The sequence below is a fragment of the Ranitomeya imitator genome, chromosome 9, assembly GCF_032444005.1.
Source record: "Ranitomeya imitator isolate aRanImi1 chromosome 9, aRanImi1.pri, whole genome shotgun sequence".
Lineage (NCBI taxonomy): Eukaryota > Metazoa > Chordata > Amphibia > Anura > Dendrobatidae > Ranitomeya > Ranitomeya imitator.
In genome coordinates this window covers 23255844-23271962 of record NC_091290.1, presented here as the reverse complement: position 1 = coordinate 23271962, position 16119 = coordinate 23255844, and the positions used below count along the sequence as shown (strand labels likewise).

The 16119-nt window shown below is 42.1% G+C and overlaps 1 protein-coding gene across 1 annotated transcript in view; it reads left to right on the top strand.

Annotated features, from left to right (window-relative positions):
• PRMT3 (protein arginine methyltransferase 3) overlaps nucleotides 1-16119 on the top strand; it is a 95181-nt gene that overhangs the window by 15644 nt on the left and 63418 nt on the right. Inside the window, exons 8-10 of the mRNA XM_069740250.1 lie at nucleotides 3478-3543; nucleotides 6340-6461; nucleotides 12651-12750. Of these exons, the coding sequence (XP_069596351.1) occupies nucleotides 3478-3543; nucleotides 6340-6461; nucleotides 12651-12750 (288 nt within the window). The remainder of the gene's footprint in view (nucleotides 1-3477; nucleotides 3544-6339; nucleotides 6462-12650; nucleotides 12751-16119) is intronic.

The following is a 16119-nucleotide window of genomic DNA, read 5'->3' as shown; positions in this document are numbered from 1 at the left end:
CCTAACGATCCCTGTGTGGCCTATTTATAAAAAAAAAAAAAAAAGGTTCCTCGCATCATGTTCTCATACGCTTTGTGCAGTTATTAGCCCTCTGTGTCTGTACTGCTACATACTTAGGCAGATAACTGGTTCATGCAGCTTTACATGAACACCTGAGCCTTACACTATAGCTGGTCCGAATAACTAAAGCAATTGTTACCATCCACCTCTCGTGTCTCCCCTTTTCCCCATAGTTTGTAAGCTTGCGAGCAGGGCCCTCACTCCTCCTGGTATCTGTTTTGAACTGTATTTCTGTTATGCTGTAATGTTTATTGTCTGTACAAGTCCCCTCTATAATTTGTAAAGCGCTGCGGAATATGTTGGCGCTATATAAATAAAATTATTATTATTATTATATATATATATATATATATATATATATATATATATATATATTTATTTATTATTTTTATCATTTTTATTCAACCTTGTATTTTTTTTAATCAATGGAGCAAAAAGAAAAAACACTTGCAAATCCACTGTAACTCATGTTTTGTTTTGTTTTTTCCTTTTTGCTGCAGTTTTCCGAAATCCTGGCAAAAATGTTGCAAGGCTTTGCTATCGTTTTGAAAGGCCACTGTTGCAAAAAAAACAAAAACAAAACCCAGTGCATCTCCAAAAATTGTGACTTGATTTGTGGCTCACCCGATGCATCCATGATTCCTATTTTTGAAAAAAAAAAAAAAAAACGGAAAAAATCAACACGTTTTGCTGCAGCTATTGTAAAACCTCTGCAAGAAAATGCTTCATAGATGCGACTAAGCCTTTATAAAAATGAAATTAATAGGAACAAAAAAAGAGTAAAAAAAATTGTGAAATGCAAATTTGACTTTCTATGAATCATTCAGATGGGGGATGCAGCACAAATTGACCAGGGCAGAGGAGTGCAGGATAGCTGGGTGACACCTCCTTGTGCGTGCTGTAATGGGGGTTGGCATATTTCTTGGGGTGTTTCTCTATACAGTGTTTCTAATGCATTTATGATTGAGCATCAATCCGAACATAGATGGATATTAAAAAATTACTAAAAAAAATATACTTAATTTTATATATATATATATATATATATATATATATATACATGTTTTAAAATATATATATTTTATATATATATGTATGATGTAAAGAAGCGTGTGTGTATATATATATATATATATGTATGTATGTGTGTGTGTGTGTGTGTGTGTGTGTGTGTGTGTGTGTGTGTTTCCTTTCAACCAGTTTTATGTTTCTTTTTACATACCAACCTCTTTTTCCCCATGACCTTTGAAGACCTTGAAACTGCAGTTATTGGTGACATGTTATAGGCTGTGTTCACATGTGGTTTTGCCACAATTTTTACTTGCAAAAATCCCACAGAAAACTCCCATCAATACATGTGAGTGAAGCCTAATAACTCTGATTTTTCATTTTTTTTTTTTTTACAGATCAGAGATTTTAATTTCTTTGCACCGGGTTAAATGCTGTTTTGTAAATCCGACCAATTTGCTGACGCCATGAAAAAAAAATAGCAAAGGTTTAGGTGTCAATCGAGAAATCGTTGTAGCAGAAAATATTTGGATTTCTTCATGAACTGCGCTCCTGGCCACAGATAATCAATTAAATGCTCGCGGTTCAGCTCTCTGGTCCTGCCCACGTGGCTGGACGGGTCGTGACTATTAATTTGCCACCTCCATGTCTATTATGTGGCTCCCCTGGAGCCAGCGGGGCCATGTGCCATTGGCTGAGAGACGCTGTCTGTGTCCGAGCATTTCTACAGCACGATCGCCATAGTAAATCACATAGATGTACTGAAGGGCTCATTGAGGTCACCCAGCTTTCCTGTAGCCCTGAATGGCAGATTCTGAGTAGTGCTTCTCCACTTGTGTAACTGCGGCATAACAAGGCGCAGTTGGGCTACATCGTACATTGTGGCCATGTTGCGTTTTTTTTTTTGTGCAGTCACAATAGAACTGCAATTCTTATGCCAAAGTTTAAAAAAAAATTGCAGCAAAATGATGCAACAAAGAAAACCGCACTGTATAAACGAACCTTTACGGATCAGAAGTCTGGTGGCCGCCATATTGCTTGCACCAAGCTTCTTTAATAAACAGACTTTGAATTGTAGTGGGCTTTTTCTTTTGTAATGGGTTTTGCTACTTTTTTAACATTTTTAATTCTCTTTATTGCATGTTTAATTGGAGGTAAAAATAATTTCATTAAAATGTTGCACCATTTTTATTGCATTAAAAACAGTTGCCGTCTATATTCTCTGTTGTACTTTTAATTTCTGAGTTAACTGAGAAACTGTCAGAGAGATATGACAGTCTGAAGGGGAATCTGTAACTCCTTTATCTGTAATGTTATTAATTTAATTTTGTACTTTATTTTTTGTTTATTTAGTATTTTGTATTGTATTTTTAATTGTTGTGCATTTTCTGGGTCCGCTAAGTAGTGTGAGATTTTGCTGTTATTTCCTTTAAAGTACACTACAGTGAACCTCACCGGTGGCTGATACCAGAGAAATAGTGGTGTTTTTCTAGTTAAAAAAAACAAAAAAAACAAGTAAATTAAGCCATAAGTCTACTGACACATACTGTGGAGTACAAGATTGTTGCAGTCCCTCCATACACTTGTGATGTGACCCTGCGCTGAGAACCTATGTAATGGAGACGGGATTAAAAACACAACAATAAAATGTATTTACAACGATCGTGAAAGACGAAAAAAGTGGGAAAAAGAAAAAAAAAGAAAAAAAAGACTTTCTTAGTAGATGTGATTTCAGGCGTTTCCTTGTCATTTTTATTGATCACCTTTTGCCGAGCTTCATGCTTGAGATAGCAAACCCAATTTGCATTATATTAGTTGTAATTACCGTAGAAGATCACTTCTCGGAGGAGGAAAACCTAACAATATCGCCGGCAACAGCCGCGCTCTGGTGGGGGAAAATCATTGCAAATTAATGCAATTCATTTAGAGATTTTTTTATTTTTTTTTTGCAAATAATTCTAATTACGGTATTTCTGACACATAAAATGTTTTTTTTATAGACCTTTTACTATTTTTTTTCTGTTTTTATTTTACATATTTTTATTTTTTGGCTTTTTACAATTTTTCTATTTTTACTTACTATTTTTATTTGTTTTACTTTTATCTTTTTAGTTTTTTATTGTACTATTTTTTGTTACTATTTTTATATTGTATGTACTTGTATTAAATTTTTTTTTAAATTATAATATAACATATTATATATATATATATATATATATATATATATATATATAATTTTATTTTTTTTATTTTTTTTAATGTTATATTATAATTTAAAACATTTGTCACTCCTCCCCAAACCAAAAATATATAATATACATGCAATTACACTCATAATAAAAAATAAATTTAAAAAATTCCTTTATGCTAAGTTTTATTTTTTATTTAATTTTTTTCCCATTTTCTCAGGACGCAGTGCGGACCGAAAGCTACAGGAACTTCATGTACCAGAATCCTGATATATTTAAGGACAAGGTGAGGAACGGCAGCTCTCGGAGAGATGGAAGCTGTGACGGAGCAGGCGCTGGTCACGGCAGAGCAGGATGGCGGTGACAGCCGGTGATTTAATATGCCGGAGCAGTATAACTCCGAGGATGTTCGTCAAGTGCTGGAGACTGCTGAGTACAGATAACGCCGGATTGCTTTTATTTTCCGCCTTTTATTTATGAACAGGCGGATGAGCGTGTGCTCCGTGTATGTGAGGTAAGGCGGTCGTTTCTTGGGGGGAGAAAAAAAGCGATTAAAAAAAAAAAAAACCTTACCCCAAAATGATTACAAAATACATTGGGCTATGAATTACAAAAAAAATATAAAAAAAACAAACATTTTTGTTTAAGATACATAAAAATATGAGTATATACTCCCGTCATACCTGCTACACTTAGAACAATTAATATTGCAGTTCTGGTCATAGGAGCTGGCAATCTGTGCACCGATCGTCATCAGTCCCATTGTTTGACATCTCCATATTAAAGGATGGCTTCCTGTAAATGGATTTAACCTTTATTACATGTTTTTATTAAATTCATGTATTTGAGGCTAAAAAAAAACACTTTTAGAATTGGGTTCCATTTACAAATTAGCACCAGTCTCGCTTTTATAGTCTTTTTTTGTTACTTTGTAAGTTCTACTTTGGTGCGGTCTGTGGTCATAAATCAGCTGCAAAGCTCAGAAAAAGACATAAGAATTAGAAACTCTACATCCGGCCATAATAATGAGCTCACTGATGGATTCTCAGTTACCTCATTCTGCAGCCAGCGACAGAGCGGCTGTAGAAGGCAAACTGTGCATTGTTTTTAATGAAAGTCAACTTCAAAGAATTTGTTTTCTTAGCCTCAAATACATGTACTTAATAAAACAAATTGTCTCCATAAGGTAGACAGGCCAATAACTACATTGATAGGATTTAAAATGATTCTTCTATATATTGCCCTCTCATAATGTCCGCCAGGGTTCGGTGTTCGTATGAAATCTGTACACTTTACCCTTCGGATGCACTTGTGCCGTCCCTGTTGTCACCCTACTTTCCTATGGGACAGACAAACCCTTCCCTGCAGAGCTGACACTACACGTTGCCTTGCTGTGTGCGTGGTATAGAAGTTGTCGCGGTTCATCCCCATCTTCTGATCGGTCGCAGAGCTCAGTAGTACATTTTCTGTAAGTAATGTTCACCACCTCTGTCCGATGCATTCGCCCGGGCACGTGTCGCCAGGCCGTGCTGTGCCGTCATCTGCCGCCCTCCAGTCGCTGCCGCAGTTGGCTTGCTGCAATCCTCAATTATAAGGGGACGTTTTGCACTGCAGAGGCCGTGTCTCTGTGTCTCTCGCCCTCTGTCTCTTGGATCTTTATCCTGTGGATGCTGCCCACCCGAATGTAAAGAGCAGGCATCATTAACCCCTTCAGTTACCAGCAGGAAACCTCACAGCTTGTCTAGATGGGCCGCATGTGTTTTGATTACATTTATGACAATCGATGTAAACCGTGCGGCTACAGACTAGAAGCTCGTGTGTGTGTGTGTGTATATATATATATATATATATATATATATATAATCTTTTTCTCTTTTTATTTTTATATAGCGCTAACATATTCCGCAGCGCTTTACAGTTTTGCACACATTATCATCACTGTCCCCGATGGGGCTCACAATCTGGAATCCCTATCAGTATGTCTTTGGAATGTGGGAGGAAACCAGAGTGCCCAGAGGAAACCCACGCAAACACGGAGAGAACATACAAACTCTTTGCAGATGTTGTCCTGGGTGGGATTAGAACCCAGGACTCCAGCGCTGCAAGGCTGCAGTGCTAACCACTGCGCCACCGTGCTGCCCATTATATATATATATATAATGTGCCTATATCCTGCAAACCTTCAGTAATCGGACATGATTTCTATCAGTTTGGCTCCAGACGGGTTTGCTTCACCCTTTTGGTACAGCTGCTATTAAATCGGGCTACATGAGATTAGAAGTGGCTGCTTCTACCTATAACATCACTGTTTTTTTCTGCCATGCAGACCTTATTATGTACCCAGCGGAAAAAAAACTGCGTGAAATCCGCTGCAGGTTTTATTGCAGATTTGTCTTTGCATTGCACAAAGTGAATTGAGATCTGCAACAGCAAAGTGACCGACTGCAGAATTAAAATTTCCAGTTACTGATGCTCTCTCCAGCTTTCAGTGCTGGTACTGTAATCAGCAGCGCATTTTCCATATGCAAATCCATTCAAATTGCTCTTAAAGGTAACCTGGCAGCTACCCCAGGCTTCTCATATGATCACCATGTATTTATGGATCCCTTTATATACTTACTTATGAGACCCTTTAAGTGGCTTATTGATTTTTTTTTTTTATTTTATAACTGGGCATGTTATATGCTAATTAATGGGTGACTAGTCGAGGATGCGTATTCCCCAGACTAAAATCAGGACGCCTTATTGTTATCTCCGATGACATCGAGGGACCCCCAGACACATTACATTGATGGTCAAGTCCACCGTTAATGTGTATAGAGGCCTTATGAATCTTTGGAGATTTGCTGCTGTCATCCAGGGAAGCTGTGTTGCGGGGGTCCACGCGTGGCCATCTTCTCCGCCGTGGTCCTCATAGTTTATAACTATCCGGAGTTGTCCAGATTGTGAAGGTCTTTTTCTGTCTTTTGAGGTTACATAGAGTTGGTGCCTCTGAGCGTTTTTCCTCTTCACCTCCTTGACTCTGGAGGTAAGAGCCCCATGATGTGAAAGCTATGATATTGACATCCGATCTCTTGCACAGGTCGTACTTGACGTTGGCTGCGGTACTGGAATTCTATCAATGTTTGCAGCAAAGGCCGGCGCCAAGAAAGTGTACGGCGTGGATCAATCAGAGATCATCTACCAGGCCATGGGCATTATCCGGTGAGTGATTGTGGAGCAGCGCCCTCCACCGGACCCTAATGCCTTGTGCAATCAATATATCTATACAGCAAGTTGTGCAAAAGGTTTAAAAATGATTCCTCAGCCATGTTTATTTTCTTAGACATCAGGTTGTCTTTTGATTGCCATTTTGTGTTGTTCACTTTTATATTTTTTACTTTAAATGTATTTATTGTGGGCTAAAATAATTTTTGTAATTGGGTTTCATGAAATACTTTGCACCTTTTGGCTGCTATAGCCTCTGTGTTGTTATGTCTAATGCAGAATGAGTTAAATGCAAATCCGTCAGTGAGCTCATTCTGATGGAGAGTTTATAATTCTTCTATCTGTCTTTTTCTGAGCTCTTTAGGGTTAACAAGGAGCCTGTAGAAGCAAAATTTTGAACATTTTTTTTAAATGAAACTTGTCACAGATGACACTGGGGAGAGCCAAGAAGACGCAACTCTGCTGCCTCTAATCATCAGGACAATCACGTGATTGACCGATGAGTGATGGACGAGGCAACGGCTGCTTTCACTACTAGGCCGGGTATTGGGGAATTTACAGTTAGCGTATGGTATATATGTGTATATACCCCAGTACGGTCACTGCCAACTCCACAATAACTAAAGGAACTACTAACTGTCACTACCGATCGTTTATAGAGGCTGTTTGGACACCCGTTACAGGTAGCGTATGGCTTCCGGGTGTGGTTTACAGGACAAGAGGAATGGCACTATAAAAATGTACAGTATATACCGCATGTAATCTGGAAAGATAGGCAATGGTTATAAAAAATATACAAAGATGATAGAAAATGGAAACCAAACAATACTGCGTGTACAATCACACATCCGCATTTTTCAGTCTATAAGACGCTTCGGACCACAAGACGCACCCCAAATTTTCAGAAGAAAAATAGGGAAAAAAATTAATGCTTCAAATGAGGGTCCATCTTACAGTCTGAATTCAGCATACCGGGGGATAGGGTGTGATGTGGAGCGTGGTCACAGGAGGTGTTCGGTGGTCTGGCAGTGATCTGACTCATCCCAGGCTGGTGCGACAGGTTCGGTGGTGCAGGGTCTCTGCCATTTTGTGAAAGCCCCGAGCTCCCACACATCAATCCCAGGATGGTGCGTGGCAGTTTCACAGATTCGGTGGTGCGGGGGGTCCGCCGACATTTTGTGGAAGCCCGGAGCCCCCATACTTCCATTGCTGTAATGCTGTGGTCTCCAGGAAAATGGCTGCTGGAGGTGACTCATGCGCAGAATGAAATCTTGGCACCAAGATCTCGTCTCCTGAGATCTCAATCTCCACATGCGCCGCTGGAGACCACAGCATTATAGCAATGTAAGTGCCTGGGATGGATGTGTGGGAGCTCTGGGATTTTCCAAAATGTCGGCGGAGCCCCCGCACCACCGAGCATCTCCGACACTGCCACGCATCAGCCTGGGATGAGACTCCTGGTAAATTCATCCTGAGTTTAAGACGCACCCCCATTTTCCTCCAAAATTTTAGAGGAAAAAAGTGCATCTTATAGTCCAAAAAATATGATAATTAAAGGGATAACAAAAGTAGTGTACTAAACCTGATGTCACGGAAATGGATTAGAGCTTAGCGGAGGGAGATACTCTTTAGGAAAACGGGCAGAACCCACAGCAAGCTGTATCTTCCAAGGACTGACAAAATGCAAAAACCCAAATTCTGCTTTTTATTAGATAAGTTATGCCCACATACCTCCCCTTGGTGAGCTCATACTGGGGGCTGGCTGTGGTCTTTTTTAGAAGTTTCAGATCCCCAGCTTTCAGGATATCTTTGCCCCGGGAAGTCCCAGGTGATAGATATTGTCATCATGTTTCCTATTGCGATTTTACCTTTCTATAAAGATGAAACATGGCATGGATAGCATCATCCATCTGTCTGATTTTAAGTTGGAGCAGTTCTAATGTCCTTATTGTAATGTGAGCGAATGCATTATGTTCGTCCCTTCACTGCGACGCTGAAAATATATCTCCCATAAATATCGGATCGATGCAAACCCCAATATTCATCATTGACCACTGGCTTCAAAGTGTCTCAGACAAGCCCTTTGAACAGAGGATGCTCTTGCCTCGTAAGTGCGCTTTTCCCCTTCTGCGCAAACGAATCCTGGGCTTAAAGTCTAGTTTTCAGAGCTCATCTCCTGGTGTAATTACCTGGTCACTGCAGGAGGTCCCCACTTCAATGGAAGATAAAGTGTCAGCTCTTACTTCCCCAGTTATAATTAATCCCATATATTCAACTTGAAGGTGATATGTCCCCTCTCCGGAGATGTATTTATTAATTTAAATTTTTCTCTATTACAAAACTCCATTCATGAAATGATTTTTAACCCCACACACATGCATTGGGTAAAAAAATAAGTGTCCAATGGTGGACAACCTCTTTTAAAGGTGAATCTCCTTGTTCCTCTTTCTTTTTTTGTGAATCGCCTCTTCCATTTACGTACAGCATTTTTTTTTTCGTGATTTAGTACTCATTACTTTAAAGGGTCATTCCCTAAAAATCAAATTTTTTCCATAGCATAAGGGATAACTTGCTGATCGACGAAGTTCTGACCGCAGGGACCCCCAACAATACCAAAATCGGGGCTCTGCAGCCCCCTCTGGAATGGATTGGGGGTGCACATCCTCTGGATACTTTCCAGCTTTCAGCGGCTGATAACAGGGAGTAGTAGATTGCACTCGTCTGCACAGGAGGGATTGCTAAGCTTGTTACCCTGCGTTTATTTGCAGACGCCGGCTTTTTGCAGAGCTCTTGGTCGGTGCGGTGCCTGGAGTCGTGCAGGTGTTCGGGGGGCTGACACCAGAGTCCTTCGCGCTATTGATTTTGGATGGGAGGCAGAACGCTCTGCTGGACTGTGCGCGGAGCGGCTTGGCTTGCAGCCTGACTTGGAACAGACCCTGGTCATGCATGGTGTCCTGAGCTGAGCTGGCGCGGTCAGCCTCCCCGTCCATCCCTCTACACTGCCAGTGTCTGCTGAAACGACGCAGGGTAGATTTTGTTCCTTCAGGGTTTAAGGAGCGGCTCCATCTGTTTTCCAGTCTGATGTCCTCGCAGGTGCTCGGTGTTGTAAGCTGACATTGGTTTTCTTTGTCTTCTGTGTCTGCCTCGTGTCTCGGCAGATCCAGGAGCACCAGTCCCTCCTAGTCAAAGCAGGAGATGCCTGAAAACAATGGGGTGGTGTAGCTGGTCATATAGGGCCATGTAGGGGTTAACCGCCAGCAATCATCAATACGCCTCCTTAGGGCTTTATTCTGCTGCACCGTGTTCTTCCAGCACTTTATGTGCTGATTTTTCACTGCCGAAATGGCCGGTAGTGAAGGAATCTCCGATCACGGCCGGTTAATTCTCAAGATCAGTGGGGTCGCCCTCCCCTAAAACCAGATCACTGGGGGTGCCAGCAGATTAGGGGCAGGTTCTGCACGGCTCTGGACTACTAATGTGGCTTTAGGATGATTAACTCTTCATATCCCCTCCAGCACTGTGGAGTAGGTGCCATGAGTGACTCCAGCTTGGCCGCATTGTCTGTTGGAGTCTGTGGTTGTCTGGAATCCACTACCTGTCTCATCCAAGGCTCAGGTTGTTTCTGCTCCTTTTATTCTCCCCAGTGCTTTACACTGCAGCTCTGCTTGTTCTGCTTGTGGGTACTGTAATTCCACCCATCATTCTTGCATCCCGTTATTTAAACATTCATGGAAGCCAAATGTCGTGTGTAGTAACACTGCGGCTTCCTTTTCCCTCAGCCGTGACGTTCGCTCCATTTTAGGATCCAGTTTTTACTGCGGTCATCAAAAATGGCTGAAATTGATCTTTAAAGGGAAACTTAAAGGGCTTGTTCAAACAAAAATTAGTTACCCAGGAAGTTGGATCTTTAAAAAAGTATATTAGAATGGGTACCCCCCAACTGGAACCAGCACATTCTGCTTCGTGACCGGTTTTGGAAAAAAAAAATGGAGAAGTCAGCAGTTCACCAGCCTCAGAACTGTTGCGGTTTATGATTGGCTGCAGCGGTCAAATGACTTTTTAAAGAAAAATATCTGTTCATATCACCTGACCGCTGCAGACAAACACATCACTGTGGTCTTGGCACAGCAGCGACTCCTCCACTTCCTGTTCCGACACAGAACGCAGCACCGCATGCGATGCATCGAGGTGGGTAATATTTTTGGAAGTCCAAGCCCTGGGTACATTTTTTTTGCCGGATAACCCCTTTTAGGAAAAAAATGAAGTACAGTTCATGTAGTTTAATAAACAAGCAATCTCTGCATGTGTTGCGGCTATCACACATCCGCGAGACATGCAGCCGCAGGAACTCGGGCATATTTTTCGAGCACGCCAAAGACCGTTGGCACTCGAGCATGCTTAGATAACACCTTATCCCAGCACATTTGCTCATCGCTATCCATAGGATATTGAATAATTTACTGGTCACTGGGGGTCGGAATGGTGGGATGCCCAGAGATCCCTAGAGCAAGGGGCCCATCAGAATGGAGCGGAGATCAAGCACGCCCACACTGCTCCATTCACTTTCTATGGGACTGCTGGGTGTAATGCTCGGGTATCTCAGTGCCGAGACCCCTATTCTCAGGGTAGGTGGGGGTCCGAGGCCTTCAGACCCTCAGATGATATTAAAACTTGCCACAAACAAGTGTAGTATAACAGTGTAGTAATAATCCATTGCACAAAGTGTTTCGATGATCTTGCAACTCATCATTCTCCAATCGTATCCTATAATAGTTATTTCCATATAATCACTATAAAATATAATCTTTTTTTTTTTATTGTCGTAATTGATATTTTATTCTCTCTGTCCAGTTCAAGAGTTCACAGCCCCCCCGCACCCTGAGCGGTTTCTCATCCTTTTTGTTTTGCGAGGTCGTCTTTTTCAATTACGCCTTTAATGAGATTCCCGGGTTGCAGCGGCTGCCGGCAGGCAGAGATAGCGCGGAGAGGACGGAGATAAGGGCAGGGGCTTCGGCGCAGGGCATAATTCTAGTGCTGGCAGTAACGTTAGCTTTCATGTTGATGGGACGCGGACGGAGATGGATACTCTGCGGTGCAACGAGGGCGAAATCTCAGCCCCGTCGGCTGCATTTATCTAACTTTTTGTGTGTTTTTGTAATATAAGTGCCCCCCACATGGACAGATGCCTGAATTCACCCAACCAGCACTAAAGTGCCCAGCTGCACCTTGCACAAAAATGGAAAAATGTGCAATAAAAAGATGAAAAATTTAGTTATTGGTCAAAATTTTTGCCAAAATACGCACGGTCGCCTCCCACGTCAAGGGTCATTATACAGTGATATTCTGACCTGGTGTTTGATAAGGCTTATTCTTTTTCTTTGATGTTTTTTTGACATAGTGGAGTAGATCCGAAGTGTCATGGTAGTGATGTAGTTGAGCTGGGTTTGTCAGGAGGCGCATAGTCACAGTGCAGCAGAGCACGGTGATGGAGCATAACCGGGTATGTCAGGAGACACACCATGACAATATAGTAGAGCTGGTTATGTGACGAAGCAGAGATTGACAGTGTTAAATAGCGGAGTATCTCGGGAGATGCTCAGTGACTATGTAGAAGAGCCCAGTGATGTAGCAGAGCTGGGTGTGTTAGGAAACACAGCCTATACAGAGTGGTAAAGGTTCGAAATAGTGGCATGGATGCCAACTACTTGAAATCTCAGGCAGCATCTCGCCACCTGCGCTGGACTAAATGGCCTTGGTGATTATATTCACGGGCGCGCAGAGGGAGGACGGAGCAACCTGCACTGGATCCAGGAGAGGCGAGTATCATTGCTGATGTGCAGAACCATAATATACTCTGTACTGGATCACTGCAGAGCGTTGCGGCACTTTATGAAAGTTGGGTGACATGCCCGGAGGGGGTCTGTCATGCGGACCCCATTGCTTGTCTCCCATATTTCCAAACAAATGATTACTTAATTTTTATATATCTGGGATGGAAGGTGATTTAATGTTTCTGGTGAATGTCCTGAATTCCGTCACTCCAGAAATCCGGTAGTCTCCGCAGACCCCGGGGATTGTTGGATGTAGTAGTGCAGGGATGAAACGCGTCGGTACAAGATGCTGGCGTGTGATTGTACGTTGTGTCTGGACGCGTCGCACTTTACAATGTTCGTCTCTCGCTTTCAGCCTGAATAAGTTGGAAGATAGAATCTCGCTGATTAAAGGAAGAATAGAAGAGATTGATTTACCGGTGGAGAAAGTGGATATAATTATATCTGAATGGATGGTAAGTCGCAGGCCGCTGGGGATGGCGGCATTATTCATGCCGAGAAATAAATGACATTTCCTTACTTGAGATTATTTAAAGGAACAATGTCAGTAAGAGACATTTAGTTTTTTGTTGCTTTTCACATCATTATTAAAGGGACAGTAAATATGAAATTTATCGATTTGCATCAGAGTTAAATGCAGTTCTTTGTTATCTGTTATTAGCCAACTCATTATGGGATGTGGTTATTAGGAAGACAGATGAATATATGTCACTGATATCTGGCGCTCCTCTTATATCACTGCTGGACTGTAAGAGGTCACTGATATCAGTCGCTCCTATCACTGCTGGACTGTAATAAGAGGTCACTGATATCAGCCGCTCCTATCACTGCTGGACTGTAACAAGAGGTCACTGATATCTGGCGCTCCTCTTATATCACTGCTGGACTGTAATAAGAGGTCACGGATATAAGTCGCTCCTCTTATATCACTGCTGGACTGTAATAAGAGGTCACTGATATCGGCTGCACCTCTTATCTCACTGCTGGACTGTTAAGGTTCCTTCACACATAACGATTTCGTTAACGATATCGTTGCTTTTTGTGACGTAGCAACGATATCGTTAACTAAATCGTTATGCGTGACAGCGACCAGCGATCAGGCCCCTGCTGGGAGATCGTTGGTCGCTGGGAATGATCAGGACCTTTTTTTTGGTCGCTGATCACCCGCTGTCATCGCTGAATCGGCGTGTGTGACGCCGATCCAGCGATGTTTTCACTGGTAACCAGGGTAAATATCGGGTTACTAAGCGCAGGGCCGCGCTTAGTAACCCGATATTTACCCTGGTTACCATTGTAAAAGTAAAAAAAAAAAAAAAACAGTACATACTCACATTCCTGTCACGTCCCCCGGCGTCAGCTTCCCGCACTGACTGTGTCAGCGCCGGCCGGCCGTAAAGCAGAGCACAGCGGTGACGTCACCGAAGTCTTTCCCCTGATCGTTAGTCGCTGGAGAGAGCTGTCTGTGTGACAGCTCTCCAGCGACCACACAACGACTTACCAACGATGACGGACAGGTCGTATCGCTGGTCGTGATCGTTGGTAAATCGTTTAGTGTAACGGTACCTTAATAAGAGGTCACTGATGTCAGAAGTCCTGAATAAGCCCCTCTATATTCTATTCAGGGTCCTACTATGATCTAATAGGGGCAGCAGTTGTTGATGGGGGGCCTCAGCACTTTCACCCTCTAATTTCTATTGGTAAGTTACTTCCCGGTCTCCATAATTTCTGCCTCCTGAGATGAGCACCGGTTTACAGTCTGTCTTCTAGGTTACATTGTAGCCGTATCAATGGGCTTCAAACATGATCTCCCTACCAAACCATTGCCTTTTTCAGCCATTTTCCCGGTTAAATACTTCCTTCCTGACCTTTCTATCCATTGTTCTCGATGATTATTCTTCTCGAGGCTTCTTCCAGCTCCCCGTCTATTCTGCAGTGAGTCTTTTTTTTTTGCTGAGGCCATTAATCTTCTTATCATGGGGATATCTGATACCTTGTTGTGTCAAGGTCTGCACTCGCTGTGGATAGATTTGCATTTTCCTGCACCTTTGATCATTGCAGTAAAGTCGGCCGGCTCTGTAGTGCGAGTCTCGGTCCTCATCCCGCTCCCTGTCTGCCCGTTATCGCCCGCTCTGCTGCATTACTTAGCGGAATCTGCATTTATAAGATGCTTGGAAGAAAAGACGTCCGAGCTAAATACTTTCATCTGAAGATCTTACAGCCGACAGTAAAGGACGTTTGCAGTCCCATGTAAATAAATCTTAAGTTAAGAAACTTTCTAATCTTTTTTTTTTTTTCTTTCAATTTCAAGATCTCCGATTGCTGTCAGCTGTTAAATCCATTCTGATTTAATCCTGCTGAGGGTTTGTCACAGTGTATCAGTCCTTCAGCATTTCCATTGCTCTTAATTAAAACTCCAAACATGCCCTGACTGCCTGTGGTGATCTGGCAATGCTGGGAGTTGTAGTTTTTAGAACTTCTGAAGGTTGCCGATACTTGTGCAAAGCACAGCCGCACCTCAAACTTCTCTCCTGTCCTGGACTGTAACAATGGATGAAAAATGCTGAATGATTCTATAGCTGTTTTATATTCACTGTGTTTTTTTTTAAATGGTGAAGTATTTCTACCAAAAGGTTTATCTAAAATCCAAAGAACCTTTTGCCATGCAATAGTTAAACTTTTAAGACTGTGGCTTCCAGCATCTCAACGAGCTCCTCGCCTGCAGAATTCGACCTAGTACGGGACTTATGAGACGTCTTTAGAGGACATGCGGGGAAGTCTGCCTCCCCTGCAGAATACAGGCTGCCACACCAGAGAGATCTGCACTCCAGTAACAGTAAAGACTCCACAAACCCAGTAGAGAATGATTCGCCAACATAATAAGTGTGTAGATCACTTTAAGAAGGAGAGATCTGTACTTTTGTATCAGTGAAAAATGCATCTTTGTTTCGTCATGTCCATATTGCTAATTGCGTTTATTTTGGTGATTCACCGCTGCTTCTCCGCCACAGATTGCACATTTCATGTTCCGTTTTTTTTTTTTTGGGGGGAAGGGGATTAAAGCTGAAATTAGATCCTCCGTCTATGTGCTGGCAGCTGTTAATGTGAAGCGGTGCAGTTTTAACTCTTTCCTGCCCCCCCAATCCAAAAATTAGTGATCAAATGTTTGTATGTTTTTATGCAGTTTTTATTTGGACTAAGGGTTTGGACCACAACAAAAATACAAGGCGATCACCTAAGTGTTATGTTAATTAATTAATTAGCCTGATTAATAATAAATTAACCTGGTAAAGCAGCATGTATAGGAACAGTAAAGAGAGGGGTGCAGGAGAGTTGGGGATGGCTATGTATCATCCCGACATCTTGTCAGTCCACATCTGGAGCGGGGAAACGGGCAATGGGTAATTGTTGCCCTTCTTTAATGTCAGCACTGTAACTATATAGTTACATATTAAACAGCAGAGTCCTGTTTTAGGTTAGTAGGTATACATTGTAGCCGTTTTCAGTTTATAGGGATACTTTGTAAAGGGTAATTGTTGCCCTTCTCCAATGTCAGCGCTGTAACTATATAGCTACATACTAAACAGCAGAGTCCTGTATCTCTATGGGGGAGGTAGAGATGCATTGTAAAAGTTTCTGGGTAGTAGGGATACATTGTGGCCGTTTCGGGTTAGTAGGGATACATTGTGGCTGTTTTGGGTTAGTAGGGATACATTGTAGGCGTTTCGGGTTAGTAGGGATACATTGTGGCTGTTTTGGGTTAGTAGGGATAAATTGTAGCCGTTTTGGGTTAGTAGGGATACATTGTAGTCGTTTTAGGTTAGTAG